Source organism: Pristiophorus japonicus, chromosome 4 (assembly GCF_044704955.1).
Source record: "Pristiophorus japonicus isolate sPriJap1 chromosome 4, sPriJap1.hap1, whole genome shotgun sequence".
NCBI lineage: Eukaryota > Metazoa > Chordata > Chondrichthyes > Pristiophoridae > Pristiophorus > Pristiophorus japonicus.
In genome coordinates this window covers 297,259,787-297,286,754 of record NC_091980.1, presented here as the reverse complement: position 1 = coordinate 297,286,754, position 26,968 = coordinate 297,259,787, and the positions used below count along the sequence as shown (strand labels likewise).

General features: G+C 46.5%; 1 protein-coding gene across 1 annotated transcript in view; it reads right to left on the bottom strand.

The window, feature by feature from the left end:
- ak7b (adenylate kinase 7b) overlaps positions 1–26,968 on the bottom strand; it is a 78,364-nt gene that overhangs the window by 5,226 nt on the left and 46,170 nt on the right. The window contains exons 12-15 of the mRNA XM_070879613.1: positions 26,158–26,287; positions 11,404–11,532; positions 8,341–8,409; positions 7,112–7,309 (exon numbers count right to left, since the gene is read on the bottom strand). Of these exons, the coding sequence (XP_070735714.1) occupies positions 7,112–7,309; positions 8,341–8,409; positions 11,404–11,532; positions 26,158–26,287 (526 nt within the window). The remainder of the gene's footprint in view (positions 1–7,111; positions 7,310–8,340; positions 8,410–11,403; positions 11,533–26,157; positions 26,288–26,968) is intronic.

Below are 26,968 nucleotides of genomic sequence, written 5' to 3'. Positions count from 1 at the left end.
TAATTATAATAATATACTTTTAATATACTTATTGTAACTATAATACTTTAATATACTTATTGTAATATATTACTATATATAATGGGGACATGGAAAATGTTCATATTTTGTCCACTTAAAACACCCAATAATACATTTATAGATTGTGTTCTTCTACCCACCTGCCCTTTCTCCGTTAGCTTCTGCCATCTCCGGCTTTTGATTCTTCAAGCTTTGATGGACTTGCCCCACACACTGCCACCCCCCCCACCACCCCCCCCTCCCCCCCGCCCCCACCAGTTTGCGGCTCCCTCGTCTCAGTTTCCCACCCGCACATTCTGCCACGGTCTGCTGCCTGGTGTCCACTGTTATCGGACATCTTACCAGATCTGACTTGTCACCTTTCCCAGTACTGGCCCGGCAATGGATGCTAATTGTTTAAAGTGCTTGGTGTGGTTCTATCATACTTATCAACAATATTTCACACAGAAAAGAATGTTTCTTGCATATAGTTTTAATTCATACCAGAGGGCCTCCTGTGGCATCGCTCACACTAAGTATATATACTTTTAATATACTTATTGTAATTATAATAATATACTTTTCATAGCATAAGGCATGATCTAATTGAATGGTGGAATAGGCTTGAGGTACTGAATGGCCTACTCCTGTTGCTGTAAACCACAACCTCGAACTCAATGTGAGCGATGCCACAGGAGGCCCTCTGGTATGAATTAAAAATACATGCAAGAAACATTCTTTTCTGTGTGAAATATTGCTGATAAGTATGATAGAACCACACCAAGCACTTTAAACAATTAGCATCCATTGCCGGGCCAATACTGGGAAAGGTGACAAGTCAGATCTGGTAAGATGTCCGATAACAGTGGACACCAGGCAGCAGACCGTGGCAGAATGTGCGGGTGGGGAGCTGAGACGAGGGAGCCGCAAGCTGGCGGGGGCGGCAGTGTGTGGGGGAAGTCCATCAAAGCTTGAAGAATCAAAAGCCGGAGATGGCAGAAGCTAACGGAGAAAGGGCAGGAGGGTAGAAGAACAAAATCTATAATTGTATTATTGGGTGTTTTAAGTGGACAAAATATGAACATTTTCCATGTCCCCATTATACTTTGCAGACCTTGAGTGGGTGGAACTGTGGAGAGCAGCACCATCTCCTTTGGAGGGCTCAGAGACAAGTATAATAGTTTTTATTATATTCGTTCATGTGATGTGGGCGTCGCTGGTTTGGGAGGTGCTGCCGAAGAAGCTTTGGTGAGTTGCTGCAGTGCATCTTGTACTTGGTACGCACTGCAGCCACAGTGCGCCAGTGGTTGAGGGAGTGAATGTTTAAGGTGGTGGATGGGGTGCCGATCCAGCGGGTGATGTGGAACTGCACTCATCCAAGCAATTAAAAAAAACATTTATTCGTTCATGGGATTTGGGTGTCGCTGGCAAGGCCAACATTTATTGCCCATCCCTAATTGCTTTTGAGAAGATGGCAGTGAGCCGCCTTATACAACTGAGTGACTTGTTACGCCATTTCTGAGGGCAGTTAAGAGACAACCACATTGTGTGGGTCTAGAGTCACATAGGCCAGACCGGGTAAGGATGGCAGATTTCCTTCCCTAAAGGACATTAGGGACGGGTTTTATGACAACCTGGTAGTTTCATGGTCACCATTACTGATACTAGCTTTAAATTCCAGATTTTAAAAATGTCATTAATTGAATTTAAATTCCCTAGTTTTCGTGTGGGGTTTGAACTCATGTCCCTAGATCATTAGCCTAGACATCTAGTTACTAGTCCAGTAACATAACCACTATGTCACCGTACCCTCACAAGGAGAGTATTTTGTCACAATCCTTGTAGATGGTGGAAAGGCTTTGGGGAGTCAGGTGGTGAGACATTCGCCACAAAATAACCAGCCCCTGACCTGCTCTTGTAGCCACAGTATTTATGTGGCTGGTCCAGTTAAGTTTCTGATCAATGGTGACCCCCAGGATGTTGATAGTGGGGGATTTGGCAATGGTAATGCCATTGAATGTCATGGGGCAATGGTTAAGACTCTCTCTTGTTGGAGATAGTCATTGCCTGGCACTTGTGTGGCACGAATGCTGCTTGCCACTTATCAGCCCAAGCCTTCATGTCATCCCGGTCTTGCTGCATGCGGGCACAGACTTCTTCATCGTCTGAGGAGTTGCAAATGAAATTGAACACTGCAATCATCAGCAAACATCCTCACTTCTGACCTTATGATGGAGGGAAGGTCATTGATGAAGCAGCTTGAAGATGGTTGGTGTGGTGTATGTAGCACAGAAATCACTGACTCCACACAGTCTGGTGTTAATCTAACTGCTGTGACCTTCGTCCTTTATTGTTCAGCTCCAGAGTGCCTCTCAGGTGTGGTGGTCAGCCTTTTATTTTGCCTGTTGCAGGTACTTCCAGGTTTCCCACCACAGCGCCCTCTGTGGTGTACCATTGTGCTTATATTACATTTAAGGTACCAGGACGATACACACATCAAAACATAACATCACACTTCCCCCCCACCAGGACTCAGGACGACGATACACACATCAATACATAACATCACACTAGTCCAACGGAAGGCAGGTAGGCATATACAGTGCATTAGTATGGTACATGTTATCTGGTACATTAACTAGTTATTGACTGGTAACGGATCCCTGATTTCCTTGTTAGCTCTTATCATTAATTGTACTTCACATCCATTATTTTACACAAATACAATGGCCATTCAGCATTAAAATATTAATTCTTATGATAAATTCGCCATCTCACATTAACATAGCTCATTTTAGACTCGCTCTGCTTTACAGAAATCCTTTGTGGGGACCACCACATGGTAAGGCCCTTTTAAGACTCCCGGGTGCATTTCCTTTTTAAGGCGCCATCTTTGATGCAGGAGGATTCCATGAGGCTTCTCCTTGGGCGCCGCCATCTTTGATGCTCTGCTGCTCTGGACCGAGGCTGCCACCATCGTGCTCTCCGCCGCTCCGGATGCCCTCCACCGCCGCAGCCTCCGCTCCCCTCCGCTGCCACCTGACTTGCCGCCTCTCCTGCGGCCATCGTCGTCGCTTCTCCGGCGGCCACCGTAACCACCTCCCCTACGGCCGTCGTGGCCTCTCCAGCGGCCGCACTTGCCGCCTCCCCCGCGGCCTCCGTAGCAGCCTCCCCTGTGGCCGCCGTGGCCGCTGACCTCCAGCTGCTGCCGCCGCCCGACTCTCCCTCTGCGTGGGTCCCTCCGATCCGCCGGCCATCCTGGACATCCTGGATCCCTTTGCACCCCGCCCGCTGCGCCCCGCCGGCTCACCCCCCCCACGAGACCCCTCTCTGCAGGGCTGCTTGCCTGTGGGGGCTGAGGCTGCAGGATCTCTGTGTAAGGTCCAGGCCTGGGACTTGCTCTGCTTGCCTGTGGGTGGATTGAGGCTGCAGCTCCAGCTCGGTCGGCACTGCTCTCTGGGAACCCGGGGCACGGCAGCACCCCGGGGAGCAGCAGTCTGTGGAGTGGTGAAGTCTTCCCAGTTCCCACCTCCGGCCGAGGAGTGTCGGCCCATCGCCTGCAATGACCCACAGAGGTAAACCATGGGATACCTGCACCATCGCTCTGCCAAGAACAGGTATTAGTTCCCTGGTGTAGGTACGCAGCTTCGCCGTGACCGGGACCAGCTTGGGTCGTGCAGCTGGGTTAATCCACAGTTTATCAAAAGTTCTCCGACTCATCAACGACGGAACTGAGCCCATGTCCACTTCCATACTCACAGGGACTCCGTTGATTTTTACTTCCCTTATCACTGGGGGCGAATCGTCGGTACACGTGTACAGTCCCAACACTTCATCATCTTCTGCCTGCTCCTCGCTGGATGGTGGATCATCCCCCATCTCCTCAGCTACATGGTGAGTCCGATTTCTTTTACACAGACGCTGAAGGTGGCCTTTCGTGTGGCAGGTATTGCATTTGTACTCCGCAAACCTGCACTGGTGAGCCCCATGGCTTCCTCCACAGCGCCAACATGGTGCTGCTTGATTGGCCCCTCTCAGCGGACTCTGAGTTCCAGGACCCTGAGGTCCGTGCTCTCTGCCCCGGGCAGAGCCACGTTCTGCAGTTTTGTCCGTGGTGGGCGCTATCTGTGGACAGTGCCTGCCGGGTTCAAGACTGTGTGGATTATTTGCTTGGTGCTGCAAGTCGAGGTCATATGTGCCCGGCTGATGGTGATGACCTTTGTCAGAGTGACTGTGGGTTCCGTGGCTAACAGCTTGTGAAGGAGGCCCTCGTGGCCAATCCCCGTAACGAAAACGTCCCATAATGCCTCGACAAGGTGTGCGCCAAAATCACACGGCGCCGCGAGTCTCCTGAGGTCCGCAGCATATTTGGTGACATCCTGGCCCTCGGGTCTGCAGTGATGGTAAAATTTGTATCTGGCCGTGAGGATGCTCTCCTTCGGTTTCAACTGGTCACGAATGAGTTCAGTCAGCTCCTCGTATGACTTGTCCCTGGCTCTCCCGGGTGCCAGCAAATCCCTGACGAGACTGTAAACCTCATCTCCACAACTGGAGAGCAATATCGCCTTATGCTTCTCTCTCATTGTGTCCGTGTCCTCCGTCAGGTCGTTTGCTGTGAAGTAGTACTCGAGCCTTTCCGTAAAGGCCTCCCAATCATTGCCCACGGTAAAGTCCTTTAATGAGCCCAGAGTAGCCATGGTTGCATGGAGTTCGTCCGCTTCCTTGTCGCCAATGTGGTGTATGTAGCACACAAATCACTGACTCCACACGGTCTGGTGTTAATCTAATTGCTGTGACCTTCGTCCTTTATTGTTCAGCTCCAGAGTGCCTCTAAGGGTGGTGGTCAGCCTTTTATATTGCCTGTTGCAGGTACTTCCAGGTTTCCCACCACAGCGCCCTCTGTGGTGTACCATTGTGCTTATATTACATTTAAGGTACCAGGACGATACACACATCAATATATAACAGTTGGGCCTAGGACACTGCCCTGAGGAACTCTTGCAGCAATGTCCTGGGGCTGAGGTGATTGTCCTCCAACAACTACAACCATCTTCCTTTGTGCTCGGTATGACTTCAGCCAGTGGAGAGTTTTTCCCCTGATTCCCATTGACTTCAATATTACTAGGGCTCCTTGATGCCACACTCGGGTCAAATGCTGCCTTGATGTCAAGGGCAGTCACTCTCACCTCACCTCCAGAATTCAGCTCTTATGTCCACGTTTGGGCCATGACTGTAATGAGGTCTGGAGCCAAGTGGTCCTGGCGGAACACAAACTGAGCATCAGCGAGCAGGTTATTGGTGAGTAAGTGCCGCTTGATAGCACTGTCGACGACACCTTCTATCACTTTGCTGATGATTGAGAGTAGACTGATGGGGCGGTAATTGGCCAAATTGGATATGTCCTGTTTTTTTGTGGACAGGACATACCTGGATAGTTTTCCACATTGTCGGATATATGCCAGTGTTGTAGCTGTACTGGAACAGCTTGGCTAGAGGCGCGGCACAAGTCTTCAGCACGACAACCGGGATGTTGTCAGGGCTCATAGCGTTTACTGTATCCAATGCGCTCAGCCGTTTCTTGATATCACGTGGAATGAATTGAATTGGCTGAAGAGTGGCTTCTGTGATGTTGGCGACGTCAGGAGGAGGCCCATATGGATCATCCACTCGGCACTTCTGGCTGACGATGGTTGCAAATGCTTCAGCCTTGTCTTTTGCATTCGCATGCTGAGCTCCGTTATCATTGAGGATGGGGATATTCATGGAGCCTCCTCCTCCCATTGGTTGTTTAATTGTCCACTCCCAATCATGACTGGATGTGACAGAACTGCAGAGCTTTGATCAGATCTGTTGATTGTGCGATCGCTTAGCTCTGTCTATAGCATGCTGCTTCCGTTGTTGAGCATGCATGTAGTCCTGTGTTGCAGCTTCCTCAGGTTGGCAATTCATTTTTAGGTACACCTGGTGCTGCTCCTGGTATGCTCTTCTGCATTCCTCATTGAACCAGGGTTGGTCCCCTGACTTGATGGTAATGGTAGAGTGAGGGATATGCCGGGCCATGAGGTTACAGATTGTGGTGGAATACAATTCTGCTGCTGCTGATGGCCCACAGCGGCTCATGGATGCCCAGTTTTGAGCTGCTAGATCTGTTCTGAATCTATCCCATTTAGCACGGTGAGCCACACAACACGACGGATGGTGACCTCAGTGTGAAGATGGGATTTCGTCTCCACAAGGCTTTGTACGGTGGTCGCTGCTACCAATGCTGTCATGGACGGATGCATCTGTGACAGGTAGACTGGTGAGGATGAGGTCAAGTAGGTTTTTCCTTTGTGTTGGTTCTCTCACCACCTACTTCAGTTCTAGTCTGGTAGCTATGTCCTTCAGGACTCGGATAGCTCGGTCAGTAATGGCACTGGACATTGTCACTCTTGGTGATGGACATTGAAGCCCCCACACAAACTACATTCTGTGCCCTTGCTATCCCCAGTGCTTCTTCCAAGTGGCCTTCAACGTGGAGGAGTACTGATTCATCAGCTGAGGGAGGGCGGTAGGTGGTGCCCATGCTTGACCTGAAACCATGACCTGAAGTCATGGGGTGCAGAGTCAAGGTTGAGGACTTCCAGGGCCACTCCCTCCCATATGCCACTGTGGTGCCATCTCTGGTGGGTCGATGGCACAGGACATACTCAGGGATGGTGAAGGAGAAATAATGCTAACTTCTGCCAGAGACAAAAGAAAAAAAACAAAGAAAACTACTTGCGGCTAATTTCTGGGAAATTCCTCCCTGACTCACTAAGGCAATAAAATAATTTTGAAGAGGCCATGGTTATTCAAGAAGTATCACTCGGCATACTTAGCTATCTCCACCCCACTCCCAATATCTCGCAATGTCCTTAAAGACTGTACTGGAAAAGACCATTTTCGGTATTACACCCCAATGTTATACAGCGCAAAATACTCTCTCTAACCTAAAGTTGGATGGACAAAAGCTAGAATTGTGCTACATGTTATTTTCAGTTCAAATGGATATAATATGAAAATTTGCATAGACTGAAATTCTAGTGACAACACTACAGTCAGCCATTTCATAGACATCAGTAAAGCTTACCAATGTGCACAGGATGAATCTCAATCTCATCAAAATAATTAAGGAGAGTCTCATCTTCTGTGTTTTGTTCCCTGTATCGGGCAAGATGATGCAAGAACCTTTCTTGTGTATAATGGGTTCCCATGACAACGCTCTCTGGCAGGTTCAAGGCGCGATTTTTCAGGAACTCATCGGAGGCTTCCAAAGAAAAGATGTATTCTGTAGAGAGAAAGCATACAGAGACTTGAATTATCGACAGAAGTTGTTACAGGTGCAGGGTCAGAGGAATCATAGAATAGTTGCAGCACAGAAGGAGACCATTTGGCCCATTGAGCCCGTGTCGGCTCTCTGCAAGAGCATGGGAGTTTTTTTTTAAGTGAATTAGTGAGGGTTTTTTTTAAGGGTAGATGGTAAGGAGTTGGGGGGATGTGGGTGGTAAGGGAGGCAGGGAAGTGTTCAAAGGAAGCTTTGTTGATGATTGGGACTTCAGGAGCAGAGAAAAGGCGATGTTGATGGAACGGCGATGGGTGTGGATTTGAGAGTTTCCGTGTACGGTGAGATTGGGCGAGGGAGGGCGTGTAGGGAAGTCGGAGGAGAAGGGGTTGGGGAGTTCAGGTGTAGATGAATTAAACAAGGTTGCGGAGTCACTCACACCAGGTTTAAACTGCAGCGACATGTAGATATTCTGGAGTTTTCCTTGATTACCTTTGAGGATCAGGGAGTTTCAAACAAATGTTTCCCTTAGGAGGCAAAGAGGTAGAATAAATTCCAATGACAGGGTAGATTATGCATGTGGAGAGGGCAAGCTTGATGATCTTTTCTCATTCCATGCTTTTCATTTGATCTTATGACTTTCTGAAGTCCCTTAATTCTGTTAAGTTGAACCATCAACAGATAGATTCTTGGATCCCCTTGCCATTGGACCAAGACCTTGCTCTGTGAAGCCCATGTGGTAGCTGGTGTGCAACGGCCATCCCACGTTAAAAGAATTCACAGGCATCTTCCACCTTTTAAAATGAAGTTTGGGGCCTGGATGCATTGATCTCATCAGTCACCTTAGAACTCATTTTAGTGTGGAAGCAAGTCATCCTCGATTCCAGGGGACAGCCTAAGGAGAAGAAGCAGAGATTCTATATGTGAAGACAGTAGATTTCACAAGTATTTGCAGCATGGCCGTGACAAATAATAAAGTGTGACTGATATTATTGAAATAGTTTTAAAAGTTATAAATACAATGAAAGATCACTAACCAGGAATAATTGCCCTTTCATATAGTGATATTTTGCTGGTGCCACTTTCTTCTTCCTCGTCCTCTTCAGCTGCATTACAAGACAAGACAAAAATAAGGATGAGTATAGACACGGATAAATACAGGTTCTGAAGAACATGGCCATGTCTGCGCTGCTGGCATCGCAGAAACGTGTGGAATATAACTGATCAGGATTGAATGAAATAGACAGTAATGTTAGACATATATGCTTGTGGTTTGCGAGTCAAGGAGACATTTCACATTGACTTATCATTTTGGAAGTTTTGTGTGGCTATTGAGCTCCCTCAGGAGACTAAGCATAGTGAGAACAGCCCATGATATTTCAATCTCATCAGTTCTGTTGGAAGAGTTGTGCTCAATGGCATGAAAGGCTTTCTTTAATTCTACCCTTGACTATGCTCATATATCCAGATCTCTAAGTAACTCTCAAAGATCTTTAATCTATAAATGTTTGAATAATACAGTTAAAGGTTTTAATCTGGTAAACCCAAAATTTTCTTTGACTCCCGCCCTCATGTTTTTCCCCCCCTCTTCAGGTTTCCCTTTCCACCCCCATTTCCTGACCAGGACGTTTCTGCTCTCAGCCACTTTGGTTCTGTGGATGGCTCGTGGGAAGCATATGAGAGCACCACAGGGGAGGGGTGGTGGGGAGAGGTGGTGGGGAGAGATCGGAGAGAGAGAGTTTGGAGAGATTGGAGAGAGAGGGGGAGAGAGAGGGGAGGTGATCGAAGAGAGAGAAGGGGGAGAGATCGGAAGAGATAAGAGAGAGAGAGAGGGAGGTGGGGCAGATCAAAGAGAGAGGGGGGAGAGAGAAAGGGGGAGAGATCGAAGAGACAGGGAGGAGAGAGGGGAGAGAGATTGGGGAGAGAGAGGAGGGGAGAGATCGGAGAGATTGGGGGAGGGGAGAGATCGGAGAGAGGGGGGGAGAGATCGAAGAGAGTGGGGAGAGATCGGAGGGCGTAGAGATTGGAGAGAGGGGGAGAGAGATTGGAGAGAGGGGGAGAGAGATTGGAGAGAGGGGGAGAGAGATTGGAGAGAGGGGGAGAGAGATTGGAGAGAGGGGGGGGAGAGATTGGAGGGGGGGGAGAGATTGGAGAGGGGGAGAGATCGGAGAAGGGGGGAACAGATCACAGAGAGGGGGTGAGAGCTCTAAGGGGGGGGAGATCAGAGAGAGGGGGCAGAGATTGGAGGGAGAGATCGGAGAGAGAGGGGGTAGAGATCGGAGAGAGAGGGGGGAAGGGGGAGAGATCGGAGAGAGGGGGCGAGAGAGGGAGGAGAGGGTGGTAGAGATCGGAAAGAGAGGAGGGGGGAGGAGAGAGAGGGTAGGAGAGATCGGAGAGAGGGAGAGAGGGAGTAGGGATTGGAGAGAGTGGGTAGAGATTGGAGGGGGGAGAGAGATCGGAGAGAGGGGGAGAGATTGGAGAGAGGGGAGAGATCGGAGAGAGAGGGGGGGAGAGATCGGAGCGAGAGAGGGGGGAGTGATCAGAGAGAGAGGGGGGGTAGAGATTGGAGAGAGAGTGAGGGGAGAGATCGGAGAGAGCGAGGGGGAGAGAGGGGAGAGAGATCGGAGAGAGCAAGTGGGGAGAGAGGGGGGAGAGATTGGAGCGAGAGAGAGAGGGGGGAGTGATCAGAGAGAGAGGGGGGTAGAGATCGGAGAGATGGGGGAGATATCGGAGAGTGGGGAGAGATTGGAGCGAGAGAGAGCGGAGTGATTGGAGAAAGAGGGAGGGAGAGATCAGAGAGGGGGTGAGATTGGAGAGAGAGTGGGGCAATTGGAGAGAGTGGTGGTCAGAAACTCAATGAGGGGTGGGGGCGGGGGGGGCGGCTAAAGAGTATGGAGAGCACAGTGGGAATGGGGGAAGAATGTGATCCAGTTCTAAAGGGGGAGTTGAGAGCGAGAACGTGGTCTAGATGGTAAGATGGGGTGAAATATGGAAGTCATGACATTGTCTCCATTCACTTCATACCCAATAAGCCTGTTAACAATCCATGACCCACATACAACGCCCCATCTATAGCGGGAGGTGGGGGGAGGTCATGAGCTTGTTGTGGGGTCATGAATCTGTGGGGGAGGAACTTTGGCCAGGGAAATAGGTCAGGTACCCGAGAGGAGGGGGAGGCAGTGGGAAAAGAAGGAACGTGGGCAGGGGAAGAAGGTCAGGAACCAGAGGGGGGAGGGGGGGGAGCAATGGGGGAAGGTCAGGAACTTGGGTGGGGGGGGGGTGGGGAGGGGAAATATCAGGCACTTGAGTGGGTGGGGGGAAAATGTCAGAAACTTGGGTGGTGAGGGCAGGAACATGGGGGGAGGTCAGGAACTTGGGATGGCGGGGTGAGTAGGGCAGGAACTTGGGCGGGGGGGTGGAACTCACAATCTTGGGCTGAGGGGAGGAGGTCACGAACTTGGGGGTGGGGGCAGGAACTTATTTGGGGGGGTGAGAGATCTTAACCCCTATGAGTGAGCACTATCTGTTCAAAATTAGCTCTGTTCTGTCTGGAGTCAGCAGTCAGAATGGCTTGAATTACACCGATTAAGAAGGCAGGGTGGTTCTAATTACACATTCCAGAGAAATTGCTGGGCATGTCTTAGTCTCCAAGGCGACCAATCAGCAATCAGGCCTTGTGATCAAGGAGACTCAATCAGAGCTTTAGGTGTTGCAAATTAACACATCCTTTTTAAAAACCAGGACAGACAGCAAGTGTGAATCAGGGACAGGTGCATTAGCATCATCTAGAATGGACTTCATCCAGCATTGGATTCACTTTGTCATTTTTCTGTAGTATGTTTGAACTTCTGCTGTTTTCTGCAACCCATGACAGGCTGACTGAAAAATGGCAACGAACGGGACTTGATTTTTGTTAAAAATAGATTTGAACAAAAAATGTATGTTATCATGGAATGTTCTTTTACTTGCAATATGTTCCTAACCTCATTCTAATCAGCACCAATGTGTGCCTTTGGGCTGGAGTGTCATGCTGCACTGGGACTAACTGCAATTCAAGATGACAACTGTGAAACTATAATAGCAAAATGTACATAGCTTACAACTGAAGAGGTCCTTGGTTTGTAAATAGGTCTCAGGAAAGCCATCAAGAATAAAACCCTGGTTCTGGCAAGGCATAGATGATAGCTTCTCTCTTATAAACTTGATGACGAAGGAGTCATCCAGACGACCTGCAGAGTCAATATCCAAAGAGTCCATCAGTTAGATTGTAGAAGGAAGTTTACTTTTCTCCAAACAAGCACATTCAAGATCAATAGGTTGCTGCAAGGTAAGGGATAGTCGTGGTAAAGAATGCAATATTTTTCCCAGCTATGCAAATTGACTGTAAATCATTGGGTCAAAATTTGTTGTCAGAATGACGGTGTAAGGCTAAGGCACTTGCCATTATTTATGCGCAAATGCTGCAGCAACTTCAGGCAAGGGGCAGATGCGCGGTTAAACTCAAATATCCAAACATTGCATCGCTCTGCCTTTAGCTTCATGAAAAAGGCATCTCACTTCCTGCCTCACCATTGACATGCACTGAATGGCGTGGAAGTTGCTGTATTTCCGTGGTAGATACAAACTAAACTTGCCACAGAAAGCGAAGTCTTGTCCACTTCAGTATAAGTACACTTTTAACAACGTAATAAGTGTTAATTACTGCCAGTCAACCTCTCTGGCACTGAAAATTAACTACAGGGTATTACAAGTGTGGAATTTCTTGGAGATCAGCCATGATCTTATTAAATGGCTCACTCCTGCTTCTATTTCTTATGTTCCATGAGGTTTTAATTATAGTTGGAGATTTTAAAAATGTAACATTTTAAATTAATTTTTAAAAAACTTTTCCTATCTCTTTTTTTCTTTCTTAATCCAATCTTCCTTTTTCTCCCTTTATTTCTCTTTCTGTACCTGATTTGGCATTGAATTCATGCTCTCTAATTTCCAATTCCTTCTCAGTCCTTGCACTGTTTATTTCCCAATCCCTCAATCTGATTGGTTAAGGAGATATACAGTTACTTGCCCTGTTCATTCAGGTCAGGCCCAGTTTCCCTCGCTGCGACGTTATCAGCTCACACTTTCAGCAACTTGCCACGCAAAAAATAAAAAAATCTAAACGTGTACGGGCAAGTCTAACTAACGGCAGGCTCTGTTAGATACCCTGCCAAGCAAAGTATGGCCCACTGTGACTTCCAAAAACAATTAATCTTGTATACCAATGAAGTGATAAAATTTTGGAATTGTCACATAGATGGCGATTTTAACTTGGGGCATGTTCAGGGCGGGAGGGGTTGGGCGGGAGGGATTAGTGCGAGTTCCGGGTCATTTTATAATGCAGCAATATATCCCGCCTGAAGCCAGTAGGAGTGATGTCGGGGTCGAGAAGCGGGAGCATAAATCGAAAGGGGAGCCCGAAGCACAAAGGTAATGGTCACCGGCATGAAGTTAGTGCCATGGGGAGGGGTTTTGACTGCAGATGCTCGCGTTTACAAGGAGAGACAATGCCAAGACCGAGAAGGCTCAAGAAGCCCTTGTAGGGCCTGAGGAAGAAGCCCTCCTGCTCCTACTGGCTGACAGAGAATGCTCTGAAAAGTTACATTTATGTATGTACCATGATTTCTTCGGACCACTCCGCTGACTCACTCCAGTGGGTTTGGCCGTGTGTGGCCATCGCAAATCTATTAGTCAAAACGGCATCCACCATTTCATTTTTAATGTAAAGTAGGCCCTCATTTGCCTGATGCAGGTGGCCCTCCCATGCCTGTTTTGAGGTGAGCTAAGGCACGTAGCAACTGTTTGGCGACATGATCCTCGTTTTAAAATATTTACCCTCCTGCCCATTGTGCGGGGCGGTGGGGAGGGTGGGGTTATTATTGAGGTCATTCTGTGTTTACAATAGCACAGTAATTTCTAGATTTATATTCTATGAAGACGTTTTAGTGATAGATTGAAATGTAACAATTAACTTTGAGCCTCTTGAATGGATAGAGGGAATTTTAACCCCAAGAAACAGGTGGGTTGGGGTCAGATGCTGAATTCTGACCTCAACCCACCTACTTCTGGTTTAAACGAAAACGGGAAGTGGGGTGGGCAGCCAACCCGCTGCCAGGAGGTGGGTCACCCATTTAAATATTATAATGAGGCTGGCATGCCTCATGGTGATCCACTATTACAAATTTAACTCTGGCTGGTTTCAAAAGGCTCGGAGAACCCGGCAGCTACAGTAAGGCAACACTGCTGGATCCAGGAGTTAAGTGCCTTTCCACTTACCTGCTAGATCCAGCGTCTGTGCCACACCCAACCCCTTCGATCAGACAACCCCACCGTGAAGCCTCCGATTCAGGCCCCCCACCAATCTCTCACTCCTCCCCACAAGGTCTCCGATGTCCACTCTGGCCTCTGACCGCCCCCCTCTGGCTCACGATTACTTGCTAGCCTTTTCCCTCTGGCCCCGACGCTCCTCCGGCCCCGGACCACCCGCTGATCCTCCCCCCGCCCCGATTCACACTCCCGATGCTCCTTCAGCCTTGACCACCCCCCTCCCCCACCCCTCCCACAATCATCCTCCGGCCCGAATCACCACCTCCCCCCTCTGATCCCTCTCCCTCCTCTCTGTGGCCTACCTGCCCGCAACCAGCCAGCCTCTCCATCTGGCTGGCTGCGGGTAGGAAACAGAGCTTTGAAGTGTTATTCAGGCCCTGTCATTAAATTCGCAGGGCCTGCAGGAAACCCGTTGTCCCGGGTTTCTCAACCGCCTCTTAGCACCCCTCCTATCGACCCGCGCCAGATTAAAATTCCGGCCATTGTCTTTGTTTTATTCAGATTCAAATTGCAGACTATAAACATGTTGCAATTTGAAATTGCATATAAAATATTAATAGCATAACTAGTAACAGCTCTTGAACTTGCTATGCAGGATGACTTATACACTTGACACCAATTAATTTATGAGCCACTTACACTGCACTTCAGCTCCGCATTACTAAAAAAAACATGGTTCATAACTTGATACTGAAGTCAGTGTAAGCCCAAATGTCTCACATTACTTAAGCTTTGTACCACATTCAGTATAACTATATACTACATAGGGGTCTAGTGCTGCAGTGCAGAAAAGGATTAAGCCACACATTACAAACAATGTAACAGAACTCGGGACAGTTGTCAGTCACTTCAGTGCAGTAAGATTACAAGCTGTAAGGGAAATTACATAGGATCATCATCATAGGCAGTCCCTCGGAATCGAGGAGGACTTGCTTCCACTCCCAAAGTAAGTTCTTTGATGGCTGAACAGTCTGATATGAGAGCCACAGACCCTGTTACAGGTGGGACAGACATTTGTCGAGGGAGGGGGTGAGTGGGGCTGGTTTGCTGTGCGCTCCTTCCGCTGCCTGCGCTTGGCCTCTTCACGCTCTTTGCGTTGAGACTCGAAGAACTCAATGCCCTCCTGGATGGACATTCTCCACCTAGGGCAGTCTTCGGCCAGGATCGCCCAGGTGTCAGTGGTGATGTCGCACTTTACCAGGGAGGCTTTGAGGGTGTCCTTATAACGTTTCCGCTGTCCTCCTTTGGCTCATTTACCATGAAGGAGCTCCACATAAAACATTTGCTTAGGGAGTCTCGTATCTGGCATGTGTACTATGTGGCCTGCCCAGCGAAGCTAATCGAGTGTGGTCAGTGCTTCAATACTGGGGATGTTAGCCTGGTCGAGGACACTGATGTTGGTGCGCCTGTCCTCCCAGGGGATTTGCAGAGACATCGTTGGTGATATATCTCCAGTGACTTGAGGTGCCTTCTATACATCATCCATAGGATATACAGCACAGAAACAGGCCATTCGGCCCAACCAGTCCATGCCAGTGTTAATGCTCCACTCGAGCCTCCTCCCATCTTTCCTCATCTACCTCTATGAGCATAACCCTCTATTCCCTTCTCCCTCATATGCTTATCTAGCCTCCCCTTAAATGCATCTATATTATTTAACCACTCCCTGTGAGTTCCACATTCTCACCACTTTCAGGGTAAAGAAGCTTCTTCTTGGTGACCATCTTATATTGATAGCCTCCAGTTTTGCTCTCCCCCACAAGTGGGAACACTCTCTCTGCGTCTACTCTATCAAAACCTGTCATAATTTTAAAGACTTCTATTAGGTCACTCCTCAGCCTTCTTTTTTCAAGAGAAAAGAGACCCAGCCTGTTCATCCTTACCTGATATACACTCGCATTTCTGGTATCATCCTTGTAATTTTCCCTGCACCCTCTCCAGTGCCTCTAAATCCTTTTTATAATATGGCGAACAGAATTATACGCAGTACTCCAAGTGTGGTCTAACCAAGGTTTGATACAAGTTTAGCATAACTTCTCTACTTTTCAATTCAATCGTTTTAGAAATAAACCCTAGTGCTTGCTTTGTTTTTTTATGGCCTTGTTAACTTGTGTCGCTCCTTTCAGTGATTTGTGTGCTTGTACTCCGGGATCCCTTTGCTCTTCTACCCCACTTAGATTCGTATTTTTCAAGTAATATGTGACATCCCTATTTTTCTTACCAAAATGTAATTCCTCACACTTATCTGTGTTGATTTTCATTTGCCAATTACATACCCATTATTCAAGCTTATTAATGTCTTCTTGTAATTTGTTACAGTCCTCCTCAGTATTGACTATCCCCCCTCTCCCAATTTGGTGTGATCTGCAAATTTAGAAATTGAGTTTTTGATTCCAAAGGCTAAATCGTTGGTATAAATTGTGAACAACAGTGGTCCCCCAGCACTTATCCTTTTGAAACATCACGTCCTGCCTTGTGCCACTCTGGATAGCTACCCTTTACCCTTACTCTCTGCTTTCTGTCTTGAAGCCAGCTAGTTATCCATTCTGCTACTTGTCCTCTGAATCTGCATGCACTAATCTTGTTCATTAGTATATTATGTGGTACTTTATCGAAGGCCTTTTGAAAATCTAGATAAATTACATCTACTACATTACCCTTGTCCACTCTCTCTGTTATCTGTTCAAAAAAGTCAATGAGGTTGGTCAAGCAAGACTTTCTTTTTTTGAAATCCATGCTGACTATTCATCATTATATTTTTGGTTTCCAGAAGTTCTTCTATTTTCTCCATTATTTTTCCGACCACCAATGTTAAGCTGACTGGTCTATAGTTCCCTGGACAAATTCTATCCCCTCTTAAATATAGGTTTTATGTTAGCTATCCACTAGTCCTCTGGCACTAGTGCTTCCGATATGTCTTCCTTTTTCCTCAACCGAGGATTCCTCTCTACCATGGCTGACATGGCCCTCGACCGTGTCCGTTCCATTTCCCACACTTCTGCTCTCGCCCCTTCCCCTCCCTGCCAGAACAATAGGGTTCCTCCTGTCCTCATCTTTCACCCCATCAGCCTCCATATTCAATGGATCGTCCTCTGCCATTTCCGCCACCATGATCGCAACACCAAATGCATCTTCCCTTCCCCTCCCCTCCCAACATTCGGAAGAGAGACCGTTCCCTCCGCGACACCTTGGTCCTCTCCTCAATCACCCTCAATACCCCCTCCCTTTCCCATGGCACCTTCCCATGCAAGCGCAGAAGATGCAACACCTGCCTTTTTACCTCCTCCCTTTCCACTGTCCAGGGCCTCTTCCAGGTGAAACAGCGATTTACGTGTACTTCTTGCAATTTAGTATACTGTATTCACTGCTCACGTTGCGGTCTCTTCTACATGGGGGAGACCAAACACAGATTGGTTGACCGCTTTGTGGAACACCTCCTTTCAGTCCGTAAGCTTCCAGTCACCAGTCACTTTCATTCTCCGCTCCAGTCCCACTCTGACCTCTCAGTCCTCGGCCTCTTATACTGTTCCAACGAAGTAAGCTTGAGGAACAGCACCTTATCTTTCGATGAGGCACTTTACAGCCTTCCGGACTCAACACTGAGTTCAACAATTTCAGACCATAACCTCTGCCCTCATTTTTTCACATGGCTGCCATTCCCATTTACACCTCTTCTTGACTCATTTTGGTTCCTTACTAGTCCCATTACCATCTCCTTTTGCTTTGTACCATCATATCTTTTGTCATTTAATCACTCCTGCCTTCCAACCTATCACAGACCCTCCCTCTTGTTTTTTCCTCCCCTCCCCCTTTACCTGCACTTGTTTAAAATCTGTTACATCTCTAACGTTTTCCAGTTCTGACGAAAAGTCATCGACCTGAAACATTAACTCCATTTCTCTCTCCACAGATGCTGCCTGATTTGCTGAGTATTTCCAGCATTTTCTGTTTTTAGCTCTGGCACTACACCTTATTCTAACAAATTATTAAATATGTGTGGTCATGCCTCTGCTACCTCTTCCCTAGATTCTTTTAAAATGCACGGATGTAATCCGTCCGGACCAAGGGTTTTATCCTCTTTGAGTTTGATCAGTTTATTTAATATTTCTCCTCTTTTTATTTTAAATGCAGCTATCTCTTCTAATATCATCATCCGATATCATGGATGTCATGTATCTTACATTATTATATATAATTGTATCCTAACATGCTATACATGACTGTAATAAGATATGACCTGTAACCACCAGCATACCTTACCACCAGGGGTGCACTTGCAAGAGACAGGTATATAAGGACAGGTCTCAGGCAAGTGCAGCATTCCAGAGCTGTGAAATAAAGGTGCAGGTCCAGAGTGACCTTGACTTCACTACATGCCTCGTGTGAATCTGTACTGAGGGGACAGGACTTTACAATGTCCACCTGTTCTGTCTCCGTGGTAAATACTGAAGCACAGTCATTATTTCATATTTCTGCCATCTCTCTATTGCTGTCTGTGATATTATCCTGTCCATCCCTGAGTGGTTCTATTCCCATCCCAACTTTCCTTGTTATTCATGTGCCTGTAAAGTATTTTACTATTTCATTTTCTGTTCCCTGATAATGTAATTTCATAGTTCCTTTCTGCCTTTCTAATTGTTTCTTTGACTTCTCTCCTAATCTCTTTGTCTTCTCTCTTGTCATGCTCTCCCCTGCTGTTCATGTACTTAGTGAATGCCTCTTTCATTACCCCAAATTTTTCCCTTTTGTCTTTAATCATCCATGGTGTCTCATTAGTGTTTAGCTTGTTCTTGCTTTTTAGCGGAACTCTGTTGAACACTATTTTAAATATTTCCCATTTCCGTTCTACATTACTGTTTGTCAATACTATTGACCATTTATTTTCCTAAGTTCTATTCTTAATTTTGTTTAAAGTTAATCAAGTTCTTAATGGGCAGCAATTCGCAATGCAAATGAGTCCTGACATTAGGTATTAATCAGTATTACTGACACAGACTATGGAGAAAGAATCAAAAATAGTAACTATTAGATTAGACTATGTATTGCATCTACTTTGTCATACATGGCCTTAAAACTTGATTCAACATTTAAAAGGTTTTGTAACTCTTATCTTGATTAGTAAATATATGCGTGTAGTTCTGATCACCATGTTATAGAAAGTATATGGAGGCACTGGAGAGGTTGCAGAGAAGATTTACAAGGATGATATCAGACCCACAGCAATATGGTTGACTCTTAACTGCCCTCTGAAATGGCCTAGCAAGCCACTCAGTTGTAAAAAAAACACTACATGAAAAAATAATGAGAATAAAACCGGATGGACCACCCGGCATTGACCTTGGCACCGGATACGGACACGACAACGGCACACCCATCCCAGTCGATGCTACACAATCCTCCTCATCAACATCTGGGGACTTGTGTCAAAATTGGGAGAGCTGTCCTACAGACTAGTCACACAACAACCTGACATAGTTATATTCACAGAATCATAGCTTTCAGCCAATGTCCCAGACTCCTCCATCACCATCACTGGGTATGTCCTGCCCCACCGCAGGACAGACTCACCACAGGTGGCAAGGAAACCTCCTGTTGATTACCACCTACCGCCCTCCTTCAGCTGATGAATCAGTACTCCTCCATGTTGAACATCACTTGGAAGAGTAGCAAGGGCACAGAATGTACTCTAGGTGGGGGACTTCAATGTCCATCACCAAGAGTGGCTTGGTAGCACCACTACTGACCGAGCTGGCCGAGTCCTGAAGGACATAGCTGCCAGACTGGGCCTGAGACAGGTGGTGAGAGAAACAATATGAGGGAAAAACCTATTTGACCTCGTCTTCACCAATCTACCTGTTGCAGATGCATCTGTCCATGACAACATTGGTAGCAGTGGCCATTGCGCAGTCATTGTGGAGATGAAGTTCCATCTTCACATGGCGGACACCCTCCATCATGTTGTGTGGCACTACCTACGTGCTAAATGGGATAGATTCAGAACAGATCTGGCAGTTCAAAACTGGGCATCTATGAAGCACTGTGGGCCATTAGCAGCAGCAGAATTGTACACAATCTGTCACCTCATGGCCTGGCATATGCCTCATTCTACCATTACCATCAAGCCAGGGGACAAATCCTGGTTCAATGAGGAGTGTAGAAGGGCATGCCAGGAGCAGCACCTAAAAATGAAGTGCTAACCTGGGGAAGCTGCAACACAGGACTACATGCATGCTAAATAGTGGAAGCAGCATGCTATAGACAGGGCTAAGTGATCCCGCAATCAACAGATCAGATCAAAGCTCTGCAGTCCTGCCACATCCAGTCGTGAATGGTGGTGGACCATTGAACAACTAACGGGAATAGGAGGCTCCATGAATATCCCCATTCTCAATGATAGTGGAGTCCAGCACGCGAGTGCAAAAGATTCGGCGTTGGCAACAATCTTCAACCAGAAATGCCGAGTAGATGATCCATATCGGCCTCCTCCTGAGGTCCCCTCTAACACAGAAGCCAGTCTTCAGCTAATTCGATTCATTCATAGAAAATAGGTGCAGGAGTAGGCCATTCAGCCCTTCGAGTATGCATCACCATTCAATATGATCATGGCTGATCATGCAACTTTAGTACTCCATTCCTGCTTTCTCTCCATACCCCTTGATCCCTTTAGCCAAAAGGGCCACATCTAACTCCCTTTTGAATGTATCTAACGAACTGGGCTCAGCAACTTTCTGTGGTAGAGAATTCCACAGGTTCACAATTCTGAGTGAAGAAGTTTCTTCATGGTGATATCAAGAAATGGCTGCACACACTGGATACAACAAAGGCTATGGGCCCCGACAACATCCCGGCTGTCGTGCTGAAGATGTGTGCTCCAGATGTAGCCGTGTCTCTAGCCTAGCTGTTCAAGTACAGCTACAACACTGGCATCTATCTGACAATGTGGTAAACTGGTCAGGTATGTCCTGTCCATAAAAAGCAGGACAAATCCAATCTGGCCAATTACAGCCCCATTAGTATACTCTAAATCATCAGCAAAATGATGGAAGGTGTCGTCGACAGTGCTATCGCATCACTTACTCACCAATAACCTGCTCACCGAAGCCCAGTTTGGGATCCGTCAGAACCACTCGGCTCCAGACCTCATTACAGCCTTGGTCCAAACATGGACAAAAGATCTGAATTCCAGACATGAGGCGAGAGTGACTGCCCTTGACATCAAGGCAGCATTTGACCAAGTGTGGCATCAAGGAGCCCTAGTAAAACTGAAGTCAATGGGAATCATGGGGTAAACTCTCCACTGGCTGGAGTCAAAACTACCACAAAGGAAGATAGTTGTGATGTTTGGAGTTCAATCATCACAGCCCCAAGACATCGCGGCAGGAGTTCCTCAGGGCAGTGTCCTAGGCCCAACCATCTTCAGCTGCTTCATCAATGACCTTCCCTCCATCATAAGGTCAGAAGTGGGGATGTTCGCTGATGACTGCACTGTGTTCAGTGCCATTTGCAAATCCTCAGATAATGAACATAAGAACATAGAAATAGGAACAGAGTACGCCATACGGCCCCTCGAGTCTGCTCCACCATTTTATACGGCCTTGGCTCATCTGATCACGGACTCAGGTCCACTTCCCTGCCCGCTCCCCATAACCCCTTATTCCCTTATCGGTTAAGAAACTGTCTATCTCTGTCTTAAATTTATTCAATGTCTCAGCTTCCAAAGCTTTCTGAGGCAGTGAATTCCACAGATATACAAACCTCAGAGAAGAAATTTCTCCTTATCTCAGTTTTAAATGGGCGACCCCTTATTCTAAGATTATGCCCCCTAATTCTAGTCTCCCCCATCAGTGGAAACATTCTCTCTGCATCCACCTTGTCAAGCCCCCTCATAATCTTATACGTTTCGATAAGATCACCTCTCATTCTTCTGAATTCCAATGAGTAGAGGCCCAACCTCAACCTTTTCTCATAAGTCAACCCCCTCATCCCCGGAATCAACCTAGTGAACCTTCTCTGCACTGCCTTCAAGGCAAGTATATCCTTTCGTAAATATGGAAACCAAAACTGCACGCAGTATTCCAGGTGTGGTCTCACCAATACCTTATATAGCTATAGACTTCCCTGCTTTTATACTCCATCGCCTTTGCAATAAAGGCCAAGATTCCATTGGCCTTCCTGATCACTTGCATACTAACCTTTTGTGTTTCAACAACAAGTACCCCCAGGTCCCGCTGTACTGCAGCATTTTGCAATCTTTCTCTTTGATTTTTTCTGTCAAAGTGACCTCACACTTTCCAACATTATACTCCATCTGCCAAATTTGTGCCACTCACTTAGCCTGTCTATGTCCTTTTGCAGATTTTTTGTGTCCTCCTCACACATTGTTTTTCCTCCGATCTTTGTATCATCGGCAAACTAGGCTACTTTACACTCGGTCCCTTCTTCCAAGTCGTCAATATAGATTATAAATGATTGGGGTCCCAGCACTGATCCCTGTGGCACCCCACTAGTTACTGATTGCCAACACGAGAGTGAACCATTTATCCCGACTCTCTGTTTTCTGTTCGTTAGCCAATCCTCTATCCATGCTAATATATTAGCCTCAACCCCGTGAACTTTTATCTTGTGCTGTAACCTTTTATGTGGCACCTTGTCAAATGCCTTCTGGAAGTCCAAATACATCACATCCACTGGTTCCCCTTTATCCACCCTGTTTGTTACATCCTCAAAGAATCCCAGCAAATTTGTCAAACATGACTTCCCTTTCATAAATCCATGCTGATTCTGACTGACCGAATTATGTTTTTCCAAATGTCCTGCTACTACTTCTTTAATAATGGACTCCAACATTTTCCCAACCACAGATGTTAGGCTAACTGGTCTATAGTTTCCTGCTTTTTGTCTGCCTCCTTTTTTAAATAGGGGTGTTACATTTGAAATATTCCAATCTGCTAGGACCTCCCCAGAATCCAGGGAATTTTGGTAAATTACAACCAGTGCATCCACTATTCCTGTCGCTACTTCTCTTAAGACCCTAGGATGCAAGCCATCAGGTCCAGGGGATTTATCTGCCTTTAGTCCCGTTATCTTACTGAGTACCACCTCGTTAATGATTGTGATTGTGTTAAGTTCCTCCCCCCATAGCCCTTGACTATCCACTGTTGGGATATTGTTAGTGTCCTCTACTGTAAAGACTGATACAAAATATTTGTTCAGAGTTTCTGCCATCTTCATGTTCCTCATTATTAATTTCCCGGTCTTGTCCTCTAAGGGACCAACATTTACTTTAGCCACTCTTTTCCTTTTTATATACCTATAGAAACTCTTGCTATCTGTTTTTATATTTTGTGCTAGTTTACTTTCATAGTCTATCTTCCCTTTCTTAATCATTTTTTTAGTTGTTCTTTGCTGGCTTTTAAAAGCTTCCCAATCTTCTGTCCTCCCACTAGTTTTGGCCACTTTGTATGCCCTTGTTTTTAATTGGATACCATCCTTTATTTCTTTAGTTAGCCAAGGATGGCTATCTTTTCTCTTACACCCTTTCCTCCTCACTGGAATATATTTTTGTTGGGAGTTGTGAAATATCTCCTTAAATGTACACCACTGTTCATCAACCGTCTTACACTTTAATCTATCTTCCCAGTCCACTTCAGCCAACTCTGCCCTCATACCTTCATAGACTCCTTTATTTAAGCTTAGTACGTTAGTTAGAGATCCAACTTTCTCACCCTTCATCTGAATTTGAAATTCAATCATGCTATGATCACTCATTCCAAGGGGATCCTTTACGAGGAGACTGTTTATTAATCCTGTCTCATTACACAGGACCAGATCGAAGATAGCCTGCCCCCTGGTTGGTTCCGTTACATACTACTCAAGGAACGCGTCCCTTATGCACTCTATGAACTCTTCCTTAAGACTACCCTGACCAATTTGATTTGTCCAATCAATATGGAGGTTAAAATCACCCATGATTATTGCTGTTCCCTTTTAACAAGCCCCCACTATTTCCTGGTTTATGCTCCGACCAACAGAGTTGCTACTGTTCGGGGGCCTTTGGACTATGCCCATCAGTGATTTTCTCCCCTTATTATTCCTTTATCTTCACGCAAACTGTTTCAACATCCTGATCATTTGAGCCAATATCGTTTCTCACTGTTGCAGTGATCCCACCCTTTATCAATAGAGCTACCACACCTCCTTTTCCTTTCTGTCTGTCCTTCCGGATTGTCAAATACTCCTGAATATTTAATTCCCAGTCCTGGTCACCTTGCAACCACATCAGATCATACCCATTTGTCTCTATTTGTGCCGTCAACTCATCTATTTTGTTACAAATACTACGTGCACTTAGACAAAGTGCCTTTAAATTTGTTCTTTTACCCTTTTTTCCTGCTTGTTTCCTCTCTCCTTCAAACTCACTTTCTTTATTTTTGCTTTCTAATTCCAGCTTTACTCCCCTCCCTACTGAATCTATTTTCAGGTTCTGATCCCCCTGCCAAGCTAGTTTAAACCCTCCCCAACAGCACTAGCAAATCCCCCGTGAGGATATTGGTCCCGGCTCTGTTGAGGTGCAACCAGTCCGGCTTGTACAGGTCCCACCTCCCCCAGAAGCGGTCCCAATGCCTCAGGAAACTAAAGCCCTTCCGCCTGAACCATCTCTCCAGCCACATATTCATCTGCTCTATCCTCCTATTTCTGTACTCACTAGCTCATGGCACTGGGAGTAATCCGGAGATTACTACCATGGCCGAATGCAGCAATCCATGATCGAATGACTTGGATGACTTTCAGGCTTGGGTTAATTAGTGGCAAGAACATTCACACCCCACAAGTGCCAGGCAATGACTATCTCCAACAAGCAAGAATCTAACTAGCGTCCCTTGTCATTCAACGGCATTACCATCACCGAATCCCCCGCCATCAACATCCTAGGACTCACTATTGACCAGAAATTTAACTGGACCAGCCACATAAATACTGTGGCTACAAGAGCAGGTCTGAGGCTGGGTATCCTGCAGCAAGTGTCTCACCTCCTGACTCGCCAAAGCATTCCCACCTTCTACAAGGCACAAGTCAGGATTGTGATGGAATACTCTCCACTTGCCTGGATGAGTGCAGCTCCAACAACACTCAAGAAGCTCGACGCCATCCAGGACAAAGCAGCCCACTTGATGGTACCTCATCCACCATCTTAAACATTCACTCCCTCCACCACTGGTGCACCGCAGCTGCAGTATGTACCATCTACAAGATGCACTGCAGCAACTCGCCAAGGCTTCTTTGGCAAACTCGCAACTTCGACCACCTAGAAGAACAAGGGCAGCGGGCGTGTGGGAACACCACCACCTCCAGGTTCCCCTCCAAGTCACACATCATCCTGATTTGGAAATATATCACCATTCCTACATCGTCGCTGAGTAAAAATCCTGGAACTCGCTCCCTAACAGCACTGTGGGAGTACCTTCACCACAGGGACTGCAGCGGTTCAAGAAGGCGGCTCACCACCACCTTCTCAAGGGCAAGTAGGGTTGGGCAATAAATGGTGGCCTTACCAGTAATGCCCACATCCCATGAATGAATAAAAAATAAAAAATGGGAGGGTTATACATATCAGGAAAGGATGAACAGGCTAGGTCTCTTTTCTCTTGAAAAAAGAAGGCTGAGGGGTGACTGAATAGATGTTTTTGAAATTATGAAAGGTTTTGATGGAGTAGATGGAGAGAGAATGTTTCTACTTGTGAGGAAGAGCATAACTAGAGGCCATCAATATAAGATAGTCACCAAGAAATCAAATAGGGAATTCAGAAGAAACTTCTTTACGCAAAGAGTGGTGAGAATGTGGAACTCGCTACCACAGGGAGTGGTTGATGCGAATATTATAGATGCATTTAAGGGGATGAGGGAAAAGGGAATAGAGAGTTATGCTGATAGATTTAGATGAGAAATGACGGGAGTAGACATGAGTGGAGCATAAATACCGGCATGGACTGGTTCGGCCGAATGACCTGTTTCTGTGCTGTATATCCTATGTGAACACCTCGATTTCAAAATTCTTATCCTTGTTTACAAATCCCGCGATGGCCTCGCCCGTCCTTATCTCTGTAATCTCTTTCAGCCTCACAACCCTACGAGATGTCTGTGCTCCTCAAATTCTGACCTCGGGTATCCCTGATTATAACTACTCAACCATCGGTGGCCATGCCTTCAGTTGCCTGGGCCCTAAGCTCTGGAACTCCATCCCTAAACCTCTCCGCCTCTCTACCTCTCTTTCCTCCTTTAAGACGCTCCTTAATACTTACTTCTTTAACCAAACTTTTGGTCATCTGCTGTAATTTCTTCTTCTGCGGCTCGGTGTCAAATTTACCTGTTTTTTCTTTTATCACTCTCTGAAGCACCTTGGAATGTTTTGCTATGTTAAAGGCGCTATATAAATAAAAATTGATTGTTGTTGTATAAATTACTGCAAAAAATAATCTAACAACACCCAATACCTGCAGATTGGTCCATATTTTCTTTGACTTGATCGAGGAGTTCCTGGGCTTCTGCGATTCCAAATTCATAATCTTGTTCTTCTTCACCTTCTTCAGCTTCCTCAGCTTCAGGCTGTGAGCACTTTAATTCCTAAAATAAATGACAAATGTTCAGTTTGAAATAAAGCTGTCAAAAGTAACACCATTTTCTTTTTGGGAAAAAATGGAGGCCTCAGTTTGCCCCAATGGCTCAGTTGTTAAAGTCAGTGTGGACAACTGTCATCACTGGTCTGTGCTGAGTTACATGTCTCAGCCAAGGTGGAAGGAGTCCACTAACCCCTCTGCTGGAAAGAATGTGACGTGTGTGGACATCAGTAGACAACAGGACGTGGTTAAATCACCGGCTGCCTATTGTTATCTCGGCTTATCCACGAAGAACAGTCACTTTGATGAGGTGCCGTAGGGCAGTTGGTACCCATGGAACTGTACACTGGCAGAAGTCAGTGCATCCAGCAGAGAAAACTACCAACAAAAAAGAACACATGCAAAAATAACTGCATGTTTTCTGGAGAAGCAAATCAATGAAGACTGCACAGTGATAAGTGACGACAGAAATATAACACTGATCCCACGTGTAAAAGGAATGAGCTACAGGTATTAGGAAAGATTAGAGAAACTTAGGGGCCAAAACTACCCCATGCTGGGTTTGGAGCGCATAATTAAATTGGATGGTTATTTTGCACCGGCGCAGGAAGCGGAGACCCCTGCGCGGAATTATCCTCTTTCAGGAAAAAAATGCTTGTTGTGTCAACAGAGCGTTCATGCGGCGATC